This window comes from Halichoerus grypus, chromosome 8 (genome assembly GCF_964656455.1).
Source record: "Halichoerus grypus chromosome 8, mHalGry1.hap1.1, whole genome shotgun sequence".
Classification (NCBI taxonomy): domain Eukaryota; kingdom Metazoa; phylum Chordata; class Mammalia; order Carnivora; family Phocidae; genus Halichoerus; species Halichoerus grypus.
In genome coordinates, this window is record NC_135719.1 from 110,561,153 (window position 1) to 110,577,099 (window position 15,947).

The following is a 15,947-nucleotide window of genomic DNA, read 5'->3' on the forward strand; positions in this document are numbered from 1 at the left end:
TGGCAAAAGAGATGGCATAGACAGATAAAGAAGGTAATAAAAACTTAAGAGAGTTATACAAAATTGATGTATCAACGTGATGGTGGATTAGAGAGTGCATGTAAGGCCATATGATCTTTCTGAAAAAATTAAATCTAATTAGGATATATATTCAATTCCAAGGCTCAGTAGAGAGGCTAAAACAAAACTGTAAGAGATGTATGTAACTGAGAAGTGAAAGAAGATGTGTATATGTAGAATAGGATGGAGAGATTATCCAATAATTATCAAGCACCTATTCTGAGCCACACATTTTACCCACTTAAGCACATGGTCCAACTCTGAAATGAGATAAAGAGAGGTTTTTCTGGTGACTTTAAAAATCATTACTCATGAAGCGCCTGGCTGGCTCAGTCACTATGGCATGAAGCTCTTGATCTCTGGGTTGGGAGTTCAAGCCCCATGTTGGGTGTAGAGATTACTTAAATAAACTTTAAAAATCAATCAATCAATCAAGGAGATGGGTATGATAGTTCTTGGTGAGGATAAAGCAATATACTAAAATATTTATATTTTGAAGATCCCATTTCTTTTCTAATTTATTTCAAAGTATATATATATATTTTAAAGATTTTATTTATTTATTTGAGAGAGAGTGAGCAATAGAGGGGCAGAAGGAGAAGCAGACTCCCTGCCAAGCAGGGAGCCTGACACGGGCTCAATCCTGGGACCCTGGGATCATGACCTGAGCCGAAGGCAGACACTTAACTGACTGAGCCATCCAGCGCCCCTCAAAGTATATTTTAACACATATTATGAGCTAAATCTCTTCAATAAATTGCAGTAATATAACAAAAGATTTTTTCCCATTTAACTATGTTTTAATGACTTAATGCTTCTTTATAAAACATATGAGAATATCTTTCTGACCTTAGTAAATACTATTTTAATAAATAAAACAGAACTATTCATTTAAAAAATCATGATTCATAGTGCTGGGAAAATATGAGATTATTATTAGCAATCGCTAAATGACATGGCCATCACTGCTAATCCTATATGATGATTCAGAGTTGGGATAAAATAAGATATATTTTGGGGGTAGGGAATTCATTCTCACCCTACATTTGTATCACAAGGTATAGCAATACATTTATATTCTACCTGTACCCAAGAATCCCCAAGTACTGCCAAAAGTAATAACAGATATATTGTCTGTTACATGAAGACTTATTTTTTTCACACATTCATATGAGGAAACTACTACTACCAAGATTTTATTAAAAAGTCTGACATTCTATGGACTAAAGGAAATCATGAAAAAAAATCTCCTTCTCCATAAAGTTTCTTTTAAAATGAAACCATTAATACCTGACTTAGCAATGGCCCTAGGGCCTTGCATCTAAAGCAAGGTTGCTTAACCTGATGTCCCTAGGGAGGAGTCTGTGGATAGGCTAAGAGTCTAAAATTCCATGAAGTTGCAAATAATAATCTGTGTGTATCTGAGTTATTTGAAGAAACTTTATAGCTTTCATCAGCTTTTCAAAGGTGTCTAAAACCCCAAAAGTTTAAGAATTCTCATCTAGATATAAGAAAAAACAGCTGAATGACCCCATGTTTAAATTTGCCCTGTTCTCTCCCACCTAGATTATCAAAGTCCAAAAAATGAAAATTCAAAGTATCACGTTAGTAAATTTCAAAATTCTCCTTCAGCAATTTCTTTTCAGAAGAAAGATAAAGGATTGAAAGTATTTCAAGGTATATCATTAAATGTAGGTATTAAGAGAGCATATTTTCTCAATTAACTACTATATACTATGAGTTGTACAAAGGGGGTACTCAATAAATTCTTGTTGAATAAGCAAAACCATACAGGGAAAAATACAACTTTATCTATAAATTATAGCACATATCCAAATTAGGTCTTGAGAAATAAACTTGCCTGTCAAAAGGTAACTCCTGGGCAATTAGATGCAACTTCTGAATGATGTCTGCTGCTTCCTTTATCTATTCAAAAAAAATTGAAAGCAATAATTTTAAAAAAAGCCCTTATATATATCAAAAATATTTTTATACTTGAAAATAACCCATAGACCCTCACTCCAACAATTTTCTTTTAAAATCCACAAAAATAAAACCTTTCGAGCAACAGAAAGACATTTGGGATATCACTAATAATGAGTCAATAAAACATAAACATTTGTCTTTCTGGTATTGAAATTTTGTGGTTTTATAATACCACAGCTCCTTCCCAATGAAACCTGCAGATCAAATTTACTTGGAAAAAAATTCAAGTCATTGCTTGCTGAAAAGTAGTGTCTCTTCTGGTTTATGTACCCAAAAAAGACAAATAAGATATATGAAAACAATTCAGATTATATTGCTGCATATATCTCACTTTAAGCTAAATGCATAAAACAATAAAAACACCTGTCATTTAATAAATATATTTATAAAACTTGTTCTAAAAGCAAAGATAGAATTTAATATGAAGTCTCCTGAATGAAGTATCGTACAAAAATGTGTGTACTTAAGTTGTAAAACTAAAGGACTAAGGTCAAGGGTCTAAAGTTCTTAAAATGCAAATATGTGACTGTGCTTACTAATGTGTAGGGGAGTTATATAATATTCACTTTCTTTAAATGTCACATAAGTCCTGAGATTTATTTTGGCATACTTCAGTAATTGATTTTATGATCATTCACTTTCTTTTACCTAAAAAATAAAGAGACTCTTAAAAACATGAAGGAAGAGCTAAAAACATTACTATAGATCTTTCTAACTATGTACTCATGTGAAGTCTGGCAAGCAACAGTGGATAACAGCAGGGCCAAAGAAAGGATATCACTGTTGTCAAACAATAGTGAATATAGCATTTCGGTTTCCATTATCTCTTCTCTCCTAGTCAGCATGTCACTGTCATTTTCAGCTATCACTCACTCAATCCTGCTGCACGTGGGCACAGGTACTACTGCAGTATCACTGTTCACCATGCCATTTAGTTGGACTGGCAATATCCATCCTTTTCTCCTCACCAATATCCCCTTCAGAAAAGACTTGCCTGGTCCACAGCCAGTTCTGTTTCCATCAGGAATGTGTTATCTTTTAAGAGATGGAAGTCCCCATTGTATGCTGTTTGCAAACTTTGCTTAAATGTAGTGGAAATAGAGTAACAAATAACACTTGATTTTACTGAACTTCTATAGGTAATTATTTTGTAAAAATCATTTAAAGCACAACAGTTCTTACGGCCATCCATCAGTTAAAATGTACTATAACAGTAAGTACAGAAGTTGCCAAATCCACAATCTAATCTAATTTGCTTACATGTAGAGTGAGGTGAGAGACCGCCCATGCTAACAGTGTTAAAGATAATCAGAGTCATCAGGCATTATCTACATGAAGCACAATAAGGTGTGATTCTAGGGACAAAAACAACTAACATATTTTGTAAGAACAGAGGTAAGAGGAAATATATAATATGGACATAAAATAGGTCTTTTCTAGGGAAGAAAATTCAAAGATTCTGAAAAACAAAGATTAAAAACCAAAAATGACTATGGAGCAGGAAGATGTGTGGATATCTTATCCCATTTCAGTTCCTTCCACAATCATACACTTCCCTAGCTATGTGGGTGATCTGGCTCTTCTTTCCTTTGGGAAGGTAGAAATTGAGAAAGCCAGAAGTTTATCTGATAATTAGCAATCTAATACCATATATAGTTCCTAAGTGTAATTAACTGCAATAGTACCAAGCCAAAAATAATGATTCACTATTAGCAAACAGTAACCCAAAACTTATGGAAGACATGAGAGAAAAACAAGACGATCGGGGGGAAAAAAGGAATAAAATATAAGAGAAAGGGAACACAGGGCACCTGGGTGGCTCAGTCTGTCGCATGTCCGACTTAGTTTTGGCTCATATCATGATCTCAGGGTCATCAGATCGAGCCCCACATTGGGCTCCTCACTCTGCGCTCAGCAGGGAGTCTGCTTGAGATTCTCTCCTTCTCCCTCTGCCCCTCCCCCCCAACATGTGTGCACACTCTCTCTTTCTCTCTCCCAAACAACTAAATCTTAAAAAAACAAAGGAACACAAAATGAAAGAAAATGGAATATAGAAAAGAGTGAAGCAAAGGAGAAGAGGAATTCACTTAAAAGCTGTTAGTCTATACTTGCACCTCAAAAATTACAGATAGTTAAGTGACCAAGTGAATGAACTAGCAATGTGAAGACTTTTTCTTTCAATTAAAACCTCAAAACTTAAGAGGTAACAATAATACCAAGAACTATACAACTACCTGAGGATAATTGAAATGTTTAAAAAAAGTGTAAAGAACTTAATTTCATGATATAAGATATTGCAAGCAATAAAAAATCAGATTAAAAATATGTATGATCAGTTATATTTTCTTTCCCTAGATCCTAAATGGCTGCCTTGAGCTGCATTCAAATAAACAGGACAACCCACATTGGATATAATATCTGCATTTGGTTTATAACAGCATAAATAGATTACATAATCCGACAGGTATAATCCAAGGTAATCCAAGTTATAAATGTTAAATTATATAATTTTTCATGTTTAAAACATATTTATAATATGCATATATACTTTTATATTATAAATATGTTTATATTTAGTAAACATAAAAACTATCCTGAAAAAGTTCATTGTTCAAGCATTGGGGTGTGTGTCTGTATGTATGTATATTTACTCTTATGCTTAAAAATCACATAAATCTAATAAAAGCTAGATATTGCCACTGTTTAACAAGTGTTTAAATATGATAATCTTAATGTTACTCTTGTCAATTCAACTTTATAATATAAATATAATTGCTTAAACTCATTATTTAAAATACTATCTTTTCCTTAGAGGAATTATGTATATGTAACTGTTTTTTCAAAGTTCTCTAAAAATTATAAATTCTATAAGCCTATACAGTTCCCACTCACAAAAATGTGTTGCTTAATTCAATGTAAACTTTAACAATACATAACTTTTAACTTTCCACTATCAAAAATACTCCATGGAGTAAACTCGGAATAATTCAGGGAGACTGTATTTATATATTAGTGGATAATGTTACCATATGCATATACTACCTATAAGAATGTCTATTTTTTTGTGCATTTTGATTTTTCCCCCCTGGGAGGAAGAAAGTCAGCTAAATAACCTCCTTTCAAGATTGGAGAACAGCCAATACCATGTACCAGTATTAAGTGACTAATGCAAAGAAAAGGATTAACATAAACAATTCAGATTTTTCAATTCTCTTTAGTCCAAACTATGCTTGAATTCTTTATAAGCACTCTTTTTCAAGTAATAGAAATTAGAAGCTCTGAATTCCTTGTGCAGAAAGATACTTCTGCCTATCAGTGATTTAGGTCAGACTACATCCTCACGCAATGGAATATAACTATTAAATTTTGTTAATATTAAAAGTCAACAATGGAAAAGAAATACTTATTAACACAGTTACCTCAGCATTTTCACATATAATTTCATAAACAAAAATTCCAGACAATCCTGCAATTAAAAATCTGAATATATAAACTTCATCAGTAATCTGCAGGCAAGTATACTAAACACACTTCAGAACAATAAAAAGTTTTAATAAGTCAGCTACTCGGTGATTTGAAAGTAATAACTGGAAAGTAATAAATGTAGTTCATAATTTGGGCATCGTTATTAATGATGCAGGTGCTTTTATCCTTCTGACAGTACTCACCTTTTCAGAATTTGTAAAAACGTCAGATTTCAATTCTCCATCTAGAAACTCATTAAAGTATTTCATCAATTTCTGAGCCTCTACTGCCCGTTGTCTAGGTGTGTTTACCCCTTCCAACTGGTCTCCAAGGTGACAGACCTTGGTTGCTACGTAGCTGATGTGCTCATCTAGTTCTTGGAAATGTTGGAAGGCAACCTGGGAAAAATGCGCATAAGCATAAAATACAATCAGAGAACCCAGTTTATAAGTGAATTCGTATCAAAACTAGACCACCAATCTCATCTCTACTCTCTAACTTAGGTAACCAAAGATAACATAGAAGTTATATGTGAGCTAAATTACAGAAACAATTTATGCTCATTAGCACTGCATGATCTGAAAACTTTTTAACAAAGTTGCACACTTTTATGTCTTTAACTATTAAAGTAATATTTTATCATGAACATTTGTTAAGCAATAAAATAGTATCCTGTTTAACAATATTCCCAGTATAATTTAGTCCTAAACAATGATTCTGAAATCAATGAACTAAGTATCAAAGGGACCAGTGATCGGAACAATTTGCTTGCTACTGAGTCAAAAATGTCAGAAATAAAAGGCACTAATTAAAAAGAGCATTTAAGGGGCGCATGGGTGGCTCAGTCGTTAAGCATCTGCCTTCGGCTCAGGACATGGTCCCAGGGTCCTGGGATCGAGCCCCGCATCGGGCTCCCTGCTCGGCGGGAGGCCTGCTTCTCCCTCTTCCTCTCTCCCTGCTTGTGTTCCCTCTCTCTCTGTGTCTCTCTCTGTCAAATAAATAAATAAAATCTTAAAAAAAAAAAAAAAAAGAGCATTTAACATTTATTTTTAAATATCCGAAGAGCAATGAAATGAGGTAAGATGGTTCTTGCCCAGTTTTGAAAACATAAAAGACTATAACAATTATTCAATTGAAGCAAAGGTACAATACTTCCTAATATATTCTTCCCTTTTTTCCAGAGTACACAGATTGTCCTGTGGTTTTTGAAAATTATGTATAATGAATGCCTTAGAATTGCCAATAACACAATTGCTGATAATTCACTATGGTATGGCACTTTTGTTCTAACTTTAAGAGGTGAGGGAGGAGGGAGCTGCAAATATTCACTAAGGACTTCCTCTGTGCCACTGTTCTAAGCATATTACATGTATTTACTTATTTAATCCTTATAACAACCTAATTTATAGATGGAAAAAACTGAGGCACAGGGAAGTTAACTTGTTTGAGATTATATAGCTAGTAAGTGGCAGAACAGACTATCTCCAAAGCTTGTTAGATTAACTATTAATACTATTATTATTACCAAGAGAAAACTGCATTATAAGTATTTGGAATCTATCACTTTGACTACTTAAAAACACATTTTCTATCTTACGTAAATTACTGACTTTATTAAGTATTTTTTCACAGCCATATGTACTTAAGTGAAGGAAATCAAATAAATAAAATTTGAGCAGAAATCAGTTTGCTAATGCCTAACACTAAGAACAGCCCCTGGGAGGCAGCAATGCTAAACAGGACTCCATGAACTATACTTACAAAGGGCAATCAAGTCCCAGATGAGGCCCAGGCTGTAAAAGGGTTTCACAGGTTCCAGATTCAGTTTAGGATTTAAGAATGGCTTAGAGGTTTGGCCTACTTATCCCAGGGGTGGGCTACTGATTTTACTCCAAAATGGATTGAGGAAGAATTCTGTATCCACTCTCCCCATAGTTATACTACAGTTCTCACACGGGTATATACCCCATAACTTCTGTAAAACTTCCCAGATTAGGGAAAAATCTGATCCAGGCAACAGCTGTTCTGGTATTACTCTGTTTTATGCTTAATGAGAATACAAATGACTACCTAACTATCCAAGCTAATCATGAGCCCCTAAAAATGCAGGTCTGCTACAGTGTCATTCTTCAAAGTTTGCCCACTGTGACTGTACTGGATACCACTCCAAACTAAGAAGGGAGTGCCGTGATCCCAAACCACTGATCAACAGCAAGTCAGTGCTAAGAGTACCTGATAACAATTCATTGACATTTTTCCCCAGGGATGGGAACAGTTGAGAAACCTCAACAGTTACTATTATTTGACTAGAGTTTTTTAAGAACTTAATGGTGGAAGGAAATAAAGATAACCTGTGTATTGATAGCTTAACTGCTTACCTGATTGCTTTTCTGGAGCTCTTGCACCTTCTTGGCAAATTCCTTGGCTTCTTTCTGACACTGTTGCTCTAGTTTCTCTACTTTCCTTTGAATCCTTTCATCCATTATCTGTAGTTCCTGAATATGATTTACAAATTCTTCTAATAACCTAATAGAGGAAAATCAGAATATGTATCAATCCATCTATGATTAATCATTAGGAACTGGCCAGTTCACTTGTAATAGAGTATCAATAAGCATTCCTTAAGGTAGGGATGATTATGTTAATTTTCTCGAGAGCATCTTAGGGATTATCTTTGACATGAATGAAAACCTCACCCAGAATATCTACTACCCTCCAGAATAGAAATCAATTTTATAGAAAATAGTCAAAAAGATAAAAAATATATATTTTTAATATATATGATATAAAAATTTTATACAGTATATAAAAATAACAGTGTGCATTCCAGGGAACAGTGACTTTCTGTTCATTTAATTTACAACTATACTTAAAACAACATATTCAACATGTTTTTATTTTAGAGATATAACCAACCTTTTCTAGTATATTACTAATTGGAGAAAATATTAAATTCTTACAACACAATAAAATCCCCTCACACCAGTTAAAGTCCTTCTCTAAAATAAAAGAAATATAAAAGAAAATAAACCCCAGGCTGTAAAAGGGTTTTGGAAAGAATTTCAATAGTCACCTTTATTCCAAACACCAATTTGTATTAGATTGGATCTATGGGGGAAAAAACATTTTTACTTCACCTTTTGGGATCAAAAGCTTCAGGACCCCCTCTAGAGCCTCCTCCTGGGGTTCTCCACACAAGTCGTTCAATATACTCATCTGCCACAAAAGGCTCCTAGTTTACAAAATAAATGTTCTTTAAAAAAGTTTCATAGAAGATATCTTAATGTTACTTGCAAAAATGAAGCAGGTTTTACTATGTGAGAGCTTAAAATGGAATTAAATTACCATTTAAACACATTATTATTAAAATATACAAGGTTATTAATTTTAAAAAATCAACAAATTAATAAAAATTAGGATATTAAAATATTAGAACAGTATTATGACTAGATAGAACATCCCATTGGGAAAATGAGCAAAGGACACAATTTATAGAAGACATACAAGAAACAGGAAACATATGTGGCCTCACTAACAATCAAATAAGGTCAAATTATCACTTTTTTTTAACCTCGAACACACTGACAAAGTGGTTTTTTGGTAATTATAATATGCAATACAGGAGAGGGTAAACTGAAATTCAGACACTCATTTTTGTTAGAAACGTTAACAGGTACAGTATTTTTGGAGGACAACAGGTAACAATTTGATAACATAAACAGTATTACGAATGCTCATACCCTTTAATCCAGTAATTCTACTTTTATTTTTATTTTTTTTTAAGATTTTATTTATTTATTTGACAGAGAGAGACAGAGAGAGAGAGGGAACGCAAGCAGGGGGAGTGGGAGAGGGAGAAGCAGGCTTCCCGCAGAGCAGGGAGCCCGATGTGGGACTCGATCCCAGGACCCCAGGACCCCAGGACCCCAGGACAATGACCTGAGCCAAAGGCAGATGCTTAACGACTGAGCCACCCAGGCACCCCAGTAATTCTACTTATAAAATTCTACGGGAAAAGCAGATATGAACACAATTTTTGCAGAATGTTCACTGAGTGTTATGTATGATACCTAAAAATTGTTTACATAAATATTCAATAAAATAATTATTGAAAAATTATGACAAACTTACAGGATGAAAAACTATGTACTTATTAAAATCATGCTAAAAAAAATTAAATGCAATGAGAAAAAATGTTCACAAAAAAGCAGGATACAATTTTCTAAATTTTCTCAGGAAAAAAGCATTAATTATGAAAAAAAAGAATATTAGAATAGAAGACCCAATCAAGAAACTAAACATTCAAATATTCACCATCAGCTGACAATGAATTTTTTAAACTAATACACACTAATTTACATATTTTTCGTACTACCTTCTTTCATGCAAATGGGTATCATATATTGCCTCCCACTTAGCATGTAACTTAAACTAGTAGCATTTGCTGGTGATTCCAGTTTGAATTCTCGTATCTGCAAAATTTTCCATTTGTTAATCATATTTTAAAAACATATTTTCATTGATAAACATTCACTGAACAATAAAATTTCCAGTGCCAAGCACTCCGTTAGGCTTTGGAATAAAAAGATATATTAAAAAACTGTAACCTCAAGAAACTCACAGCCTAATAGGGGAAAAATTATAGATAAAGAATGCAATCGTATGTGATAAGTAAAATTAAGAATGTGTGCAAACTTTAATATTAATACTGCTAAGTTGTTACCTCAACAGGTAGCTGGGCAACAGAAATGCGGTATTTAGTAATTCAGCAAATTTTGCTGAGCAACTGCTATGTGCTGGGCATAGTAGTAGGCACTAAGAATATAGATGTTAATTCAATAGACAGGGTTCCTGCAAGGCCTCATAGAAATGATCTTCTAGGTAAGGATGCCAACATTAAACAAGTACAGACATAACTAGTTACAACTGTGATAAATGTAAGCGAAAGAAAAGTCCTGGATCTAAGACTATACAACAGGAACAGACATGATAGGAAGATAGAAAGGGTAGAAGACTGGCAAGAAGTAGGCATTACATCAGGCAAACTTTCTGAGGACCAACACTTAAACTGAGACTAGAATAAAGAAAAAAAATCAGCCAGACAATAATGGAACAAATATTTTTCCCGACCATTAGGGAAAGAGTAGATAGAACTTAGCCTATTAGGGGAACTGAGCAGATGGACTAGATGACAAGGACCACATCTGGAGGAACATGAGAGGTGACAATTAAGGCCAAGAGATAATAATCTTGTTCTTTTTTATCATCACCACCACCACCACTACCACCACCACCACCACCACCACTACCACCATCACACTGGTACTTGAGAGAATCATTCACCAGTCTGATGTGAGAGGAGGAAGGAGAGGATGAATTTCAGTCAGACTAAGAATAACCATCACGATAAGAACAGGAATATGTACCAACAAGAATAACATCTCACATAAACACTTTACACGTATTACCTCATTTACCACTCTCTTCATAAGACCTGTAAGGAAGGTCCTATTTTACCCCCCACTTTACGATGAGGAAACAAAGGTTAAGAGAGGTTAATTACTTAACCAAGGTAACACAAGCTGAGCTGAGATTTAAATCATTCTGTTCTATTGCTATGTAAAACTGAATGGCAACTATGGGAAACTACAAGTAGTTCCTTGTACCTAAAGTTAGATGGTAAGGATAATAGGTGAAGCTAAAAAGGTAAAAACTGCCACACGAAGGCATATGCACATCACTGATCATGTCTTTTAAAATTTCTACTTATATTTATAAACATTCTAATTAAATGACCAACCAATAATTTTATCAGACAACTGATACACTGTCACATGCCTATCTGTAGATAGAATCCAATATCAACTTTCAAACTGGTTCATATTTTATAAGAAAACCATATAACCTTTATGACTGTTAATATCACTAATTGCTAACAGAAATAAGTAAACATCGAGCAGTAACACAAAACAATATAAATAGGTATTAAAAAATTTTTAAAGACTTTACATTTTACCTGTAAAAGTCTCTTTTATAGTAGTCAAATAACTGAAAAATAGCAGTCATATTAATCCAGTTTCTCTAAGATTTCCATTATAGGAAAGCTATCTGATAAGATGAAGGCATAGAAATAAACAAGATTGTTAGCTACTTAAAAAAAAAAGTCAGTTTATCCATGTGCTAACATGTTTGAGAATTAAGTCCTAAGGATAATTTAGATATCCTGCAAAGGAAAAATACTGGCCCTCTGAAATATAATTAACTCATTTAGCAAACATATCATCATTTAAATAATCATATCTCTTCTCTAATTCATTTCTGTTGAAACAAAAGTTTTATGTATGTCTAACAATTCTTAATTTACATATATAAACTGGGAAACATTGACTCAAGATAAAGGAATTTATGTTTAGAGCTACTTAGAACTTCAGAAACTGAGCTACTTAGAAACTTAAAATCTGACAAGCATATGAAATACTCCTAAATAATGATGAAATGTTGACAAAAGCTAATTTTTATCTTTACATACTTAATCTCATTTAATACTTACAAGTCTATGAGGTAGGTTTTATCAATATTGATTCATTTTATACCTATGCAATTGTGTGATACAAAAAAGTTATTTAATCCAAGGTCACACAGATTCATCTGATTTCTGAGGTCCAAATTTTCACTTCTGGTAAAATCCAGAGCTTTTTCTTTAAAAGAGGCTAAATTAATTTAGGAAATAACTCTTCCAAAGTCCACAATACTCCCATAAATAACTTTACATAGTAATCATGTTCCTTTTCCCTGTCATTTTTTACACATGCATACCTATGTAAATACTTAATAATCATAGTTCTCATGTGTTAATTTCATTTATTATTCAGTAGTTGCAATTTTCCACTAAATTTCATTGAAATTTACACTGTTCATTAATTTCCATATAACAGTTTTACTAAATGATGTATGTCCAAAAATTTATACATCAACACAGGTATTACTGACATGGTAAAAAATAAGCATTTTTTTCATATGAAATATTTCAATTTTCTCAAAATACAATATTCCTTCATTCAACAAATATTCATGGAGAGCCTACTACATGTTACTGACTATTCTACAAAAGTCAGTAAACAAGGCAGGAGAAAAATCTCTGCCCCTATGGATGTCATGACAGGGAGTGAGAGACAAATGAACAGATACATGATAAATAAGAACTATGAAGAAAACTAAAGAGGATACAGAGTGATGGATTAAAGTATTTATTTTGGTAGAAGTGATCGGGCACGGCCTCTCTAAGAAAATATATTTTGAACGCAGCTAAGGCATAAGCCACGTAGGAAAGCAATGCTCCAAGTACAGAAAACAAACTTAGTATGTGAGCAATGACAAGAGGCCAGTGTGACTAGAGCAAAGGGGAGAATAATTGTAGATGAGGTACAAAAGAGGTGGTGAGAGTCCAGAGCTTGTATCAAGGTCCTGTAGGATGTACTATGATATACTTCCAGCTATTTATTGAAGAAAAGGCCAGGTTCCTGAAAGGGAGGACTCTGCAATATGCTAGCAAATATATGCAGTAATGATTCTACTATTCCTTCCCCCCCCCCCCCCCGAAAGAGCTATGACCATTTACTTGAGTGTGCACTAGGGAAAGCGGAACACTCAAACATTTTGAGGTCTGTTATATACAAGGTCCCAGGTGATACTGATACTTGATTGACTCCAAGTATCATGGATTCAAGAGAGTGAGGACATACGGGAACCAAGTAATAAACCAGATTCCTAGCCAAGATCCAATGGATCCATCAGCCCAACTACTGGCCATTTCCCCAGTCTGCAAACATGTAACAGTGACAGACACACTTGATGGCGGATGTAACTCCCACATTGGGTCCTTGATCTATAGAGTAAGAGCTTTTATAGTGGGAAAGTCCAAGAAGTCTCTGAAATTGCCTCTACTCAGTGTAGTAAATCAAGTGGAATGGCAAAATTTGGTGCCACTCTTTAAGCTCTAAAACAAGGATCAGCAATTTTTTTCTTAAGGAGCCAGACAGTAAGTATTTCAGGCCTATAAGCCATATAGTCTTTTTTTACAACCATTCAACTCTGTAGCCATAGTACAAATGTAGCCATAGACAATAAGTAAACAAAAGGGCATGGCTGTATATCAATAAAACTTTAAAAACCAGCATCTACCCCATGGGCTATAAGTTGCCAACCCCTTATTTAAAGAATGCTGGAGTTATGTTCCCCATAATTTTCTTATTTAATTCATTAGTCTGGTCCTATAGAAACCAGACAAATCCTGGAAGGTGATTATCTCAAAATCAACCAAAAAGTAGCCCATTCCATCTGTCATGTCAGATGTAGTATCTCCCAGCCTCATGGTATATGGCCAGTGATTTGGCAAATATGTTATTTTCTATCCCTATTAAAAAAGAGGATCAGACAATTCAGTCACATAGAACTGACAATGGTACACATTTACAGTTTTGCTTCAAAACCATTTGAACTCTCCTACCAAAGCTGATCCAGTTACTGTCCAAGCTCAGTATCTAGCCTAACAGTAACAGAGACCAACTCTGAGCCCCTGAAACAGCCACATCCTTCAAGTAGACTAACCAACCACATGGTGGCAAGTTGATTACATAAGTTCTTTTCCATTCTATATGAGTAATTCATTCTGACAGGAATAGAAACATTTGAGTTGGGTATGCCTCTCCTCAGAGGGAGTGTTGTTTCTGTGGCACTGGATCCCACATATCACATCAGCCCAAAGGACCCATTTTACAGCAAAGGAGGTGACCATGGATCTACTGGTCATATCACAAACTACACCACCCAGAAGCTACTAGTCCATAGAGCACTGGAACAGCCTGCTGAAGGCACAGCTGAAGTGTCAGTTCAGAGACAATAACTATAAAGATGGAGCACTATTTTCCAAGATGCAGTATATATTCTGAATTTAAAACCTTTATATGATGCTGTGTTCCCACAGGAAAAACATGAGTCTGAGAACAAAGCACAAAAGCAGAAGTGATCCTGCTCATAATGACTCTCAATTTGTGCTTGCTATTCCTACAATTTTGGGATCTAGAGGGTTAAAGGTCTTGATCTCCAAAGGCAAAGATCTCTTCACCTGGGAATATAATAAGAGTCCCATTAAACTATAACTACAAGTGCTGCCTGGGCACTTTGGCTGCTTATATCCAGTGGATAAAAGCAAGAAGAGGAGTGACCATTTTTTTGGCAGAGGCAACTGAATCTAATCAGGAGGTAGGGCTGCTATTATGTAATAGGTGCAGGAACCATATTTGTGACACACAGATCTCTTAATGGAGATCTCTTGGAACTCTTTTGACCAATTCTGAAAGTACACAAACAAGCATAGCAACCCTGGCCTAAGAAAGGTATGGTAACCAGTAAAGCCACCAAGCGTAGCAGAGGCATTAGCTGAAGGTAAGGGGGTATCAGAATGAAGAATAGAGAAAGGAAACAGAGACTAGAGAAATGAGTATCAGTTGCAACCTGAAACCAGCCACAATAGTGGGAGCCATAGTTCATGCCACTAACCTTCTAATTTTCCTCCCAATTGGAATGCCAGAGGAGCTGCTCCCCAAATGTATATGAAAAAGTGGAGTCTCATGGCACAGGAGTGGTCTGTGGTGGACACAGTGATATGTCATCCAGATCTCCCTTCAAGAAGGGTCTTGTTCTAGCTGCCAGCAGTGCTGTGCTATCAACAGAGAGGCTTTGGCTGGCAGTATTTTCAGGCATCACCTCAGCTGCAGAGAACCAATTCACTCAATGTCATACCTTTCCCTGTGTGATCTATCAATACCTAAGATAGGGATATAAAGGCCTGACAACTTTGGTCCAAAGCAGGACAACTCTGACAGTTCATTTTTGTTCCAGAACTCCCCACTGGGGCCAATAACACTGTCAGTGGGCCAGCATTGTAGCTCTATTTCTCCATAGGCCCAATCTTGCATCCTTACCCTGCCCTTTCACAGACATTCACCCCAAGGGTACCTCCTAGTAAATATTCTGCACACTAAACACTGTCTCAAAGTCTGCTTTTCAGAGAACTCAACCTGCAACACTGCAGTAGTGGAGAGATAATGATAATGGTTCAAACGAAAGTGACAGTGGTTAAGGTGCTATGGAATGATCAGGTTCATGACATTTTAAAGGATGTATTCATACAAATTGCTGGATTGGATGTGGGGAGAAATTTAAAAAGGAAATCATGATTAGTCATGGAGAATTGCAGCCTGAACAACTGTGTGAATGGTGGGTGGTGTCATTTACCGAGACTGGAAAGAGATGGAAAGAGGGAGTGAGGAAACAAGTTCTGCTTTGCATATGAACTGTTGTGGATGTCTATTCGATATATAGTAAGTGAAAATGTAGAGCACATAATCAGAAAAACAAGTTTGTATTACAGGGAG

At 35.0% G+C, this 15,947-nt stretch overlaps 1 protein-coding gene across 4 annotated transcripts in view; it reads right to left on the reverse strand.

Annotated features, from left to right (window-relative positions):
* Window positions 1-15,947, reverse strand: part of EXOC5 (exocyst complex component 5) — a 60,948-nt gene that overhangs the window by 34,128 nt on the left and 10,873 nt on the right. For all 4 annotated transcript variants that reach the window (XR_013440708.1, XR_013440707.1, XM_078053755.1 and 1 more), the window contains exons 2-5: window positions 8,649-8,743; window positions 7,890-8,037; window positions 5,715-5,909; window positions 1,922-1,986 (exon numbers count right to left, since the gene is read on the reverse strand). Coding sequence is in view for 2 of the 4 variants with exons in the window: in XM_078053755.1 (XP_077909881.1) it covers window positions 1,922-1,986; window positions 5,715-5,909; window positions 7,890-8,037; window positions 8,649-8,743 (503 nt within the window). In the remaining 2 variants the exon portion in view is untranslated. The remainder of the gene's footprint in view (window positions 1-1,921; window positions 1,987-5,714; window positions 5,910-7,889; window positions 8,038-8,648; window positions 8,744-15,947) is intronic.